The 1,327-nt window shown below is 63.6% G+C and overlaps 1 protein-coding gene across 1 annotated transcript; it reads right to left on the reverse strand.

Moving 5' to 3' along the window:
• Window positions 1–282: 282 nt before the first annotated feature.
• Window positions 283–1,046, reverse strand: RAB25 (RAB25, member RAS oncogene family; the record flags this gene model as incomplete). Its single annotated transcript, XM_010287025.1, has 3 exons — window positions 283–363; window positions 525–718; window positions 851–1,046. Coding segments are annotated over 3 exons (471 nt in total), but the record flags the coding sequence as incomplete, so codon positions are not given.
• Window positions 1,047–1,327: the final 281 nt, after the last annotated feature.

Raw genomic sequence — 1,327 nt, forward strand, 5'->3', positions numbered from 1 at the left:
CTGGGGATTACAGGGCGAGGAGGAGCCCCCAGGGCTTCGGGGATGCCTGGGGGCTGTGAGAACAAAGCCATGGGGTGCGGAGAGTGAAACGCCCAGCACGGAAGGCCGGAAACCAAACCAGCCAGAAAAACGACACCGAAACCAGCACCGAAGAGCTCACGCGGAGCAGGGCAGAGGAGAGGTGCACTGCGCATCCTCTGTGCAGCCCTGCGTCCCCGGTGAGGGATCCCGCGATGCCCCGGTCCCCGGGACCCCGCTGCACCACGCTGCCGGCGCACGTACCCTTCAGGATGGTCTCGAACGCCTGCTCGACGTTGGTGGAGTCCAGCGCCGAGGTCTCGACGAACAGCAGCCCATTGTTGTCTGCAATGAGAGGAGTCCCCCAAGACGATGCAGACCCCAGCGAGGGTACAGCTCCAGTTTGGAGGCCCTTTAGAGATGTTCGGATGCCCGCATCGGAGCGGGTCCCTGCTGTCGGGGAAGTTCCCAAGCCCCCAACCCCACGGCAGGGTGCCAGCCCGTACCTGCAAACATTTTTGCCTCCTCCATGGGTACCTCCCGAGACTGCGCGAGGTCGGTCTTGTTCCCCACCAGCATGACGACGATGCTGGCCTCAGCGTGGTCGTACAGCTCCTTCAGCCAGCGGTCCACCACATCGTACGTCTGGTGCTTGGTGATGTCAAAGACGACCAGGGCACCCACGGCCCCCCGGTAATATCTATGGGAGAACCCCACCATCACCCCACGTTCCAGGCACCCCCCGCAGCATCCTCACCCGTGGGTCTCAATTCTGAGGGCATCACCACCCAGGTACCAGGCGGAGCCCTGAATTCGGGTATCCCATCCTTACGCGGAGGTGATGGCGCGGTACCGCTCCAGCCCGGCCGTGTCCCAGATCTGAGCCTTCACCACAGCGTCTCCCACCAGGATGGTGCGGGTGGAGAACTCCACGCCGATGGTGGTGCGGCTGTCGTGGTTGAACTCGTTGCGGGTGAAGCGAGAGAGCAGGTTGGTTTTGCCCACCCCGGACTCCCCGATCAGAACGACTGCGGGAGGGAGGGAGAAAGCCCACTGGAGCGGTCGAGGAGGGGACAGGGCTGCTCCAAAACACTTCACGGTGATTCAAATAACCCCTTCTGACCTAAGCCAGACCACCCCAGCTGCCGGCACAGGGTGCACGGGCATCCCTCCTTGCCTGACGACCCCAGACCTGGGCACAGAGGCCAGGCAGGCGTGAGGGTACAACACCCGGTACGGTACGGTCACTCCCTCAGCAAACGGGGCTCCTGTACCTGTGTCACGAGCTCTCAGCCCCTCAAGCGCGGCT

Source organism: Phaethon lepturus, unplaced genomic scaffold (genome assembly GCF_000687285.1).
Source record: "Phaethon lepturus isolate BGI_N335 unplaced genomic scaffold, ASM68728v1 scaffold39505, whole genome shotgun sequence".
Classification (NCBI taxonomy): domain Eukaryota; kingdom Metazoa; phylum Chordata; class Aves; order Phaethontiformes; family Phaethontidae; genus Phaethon; species Phaethon lepturus.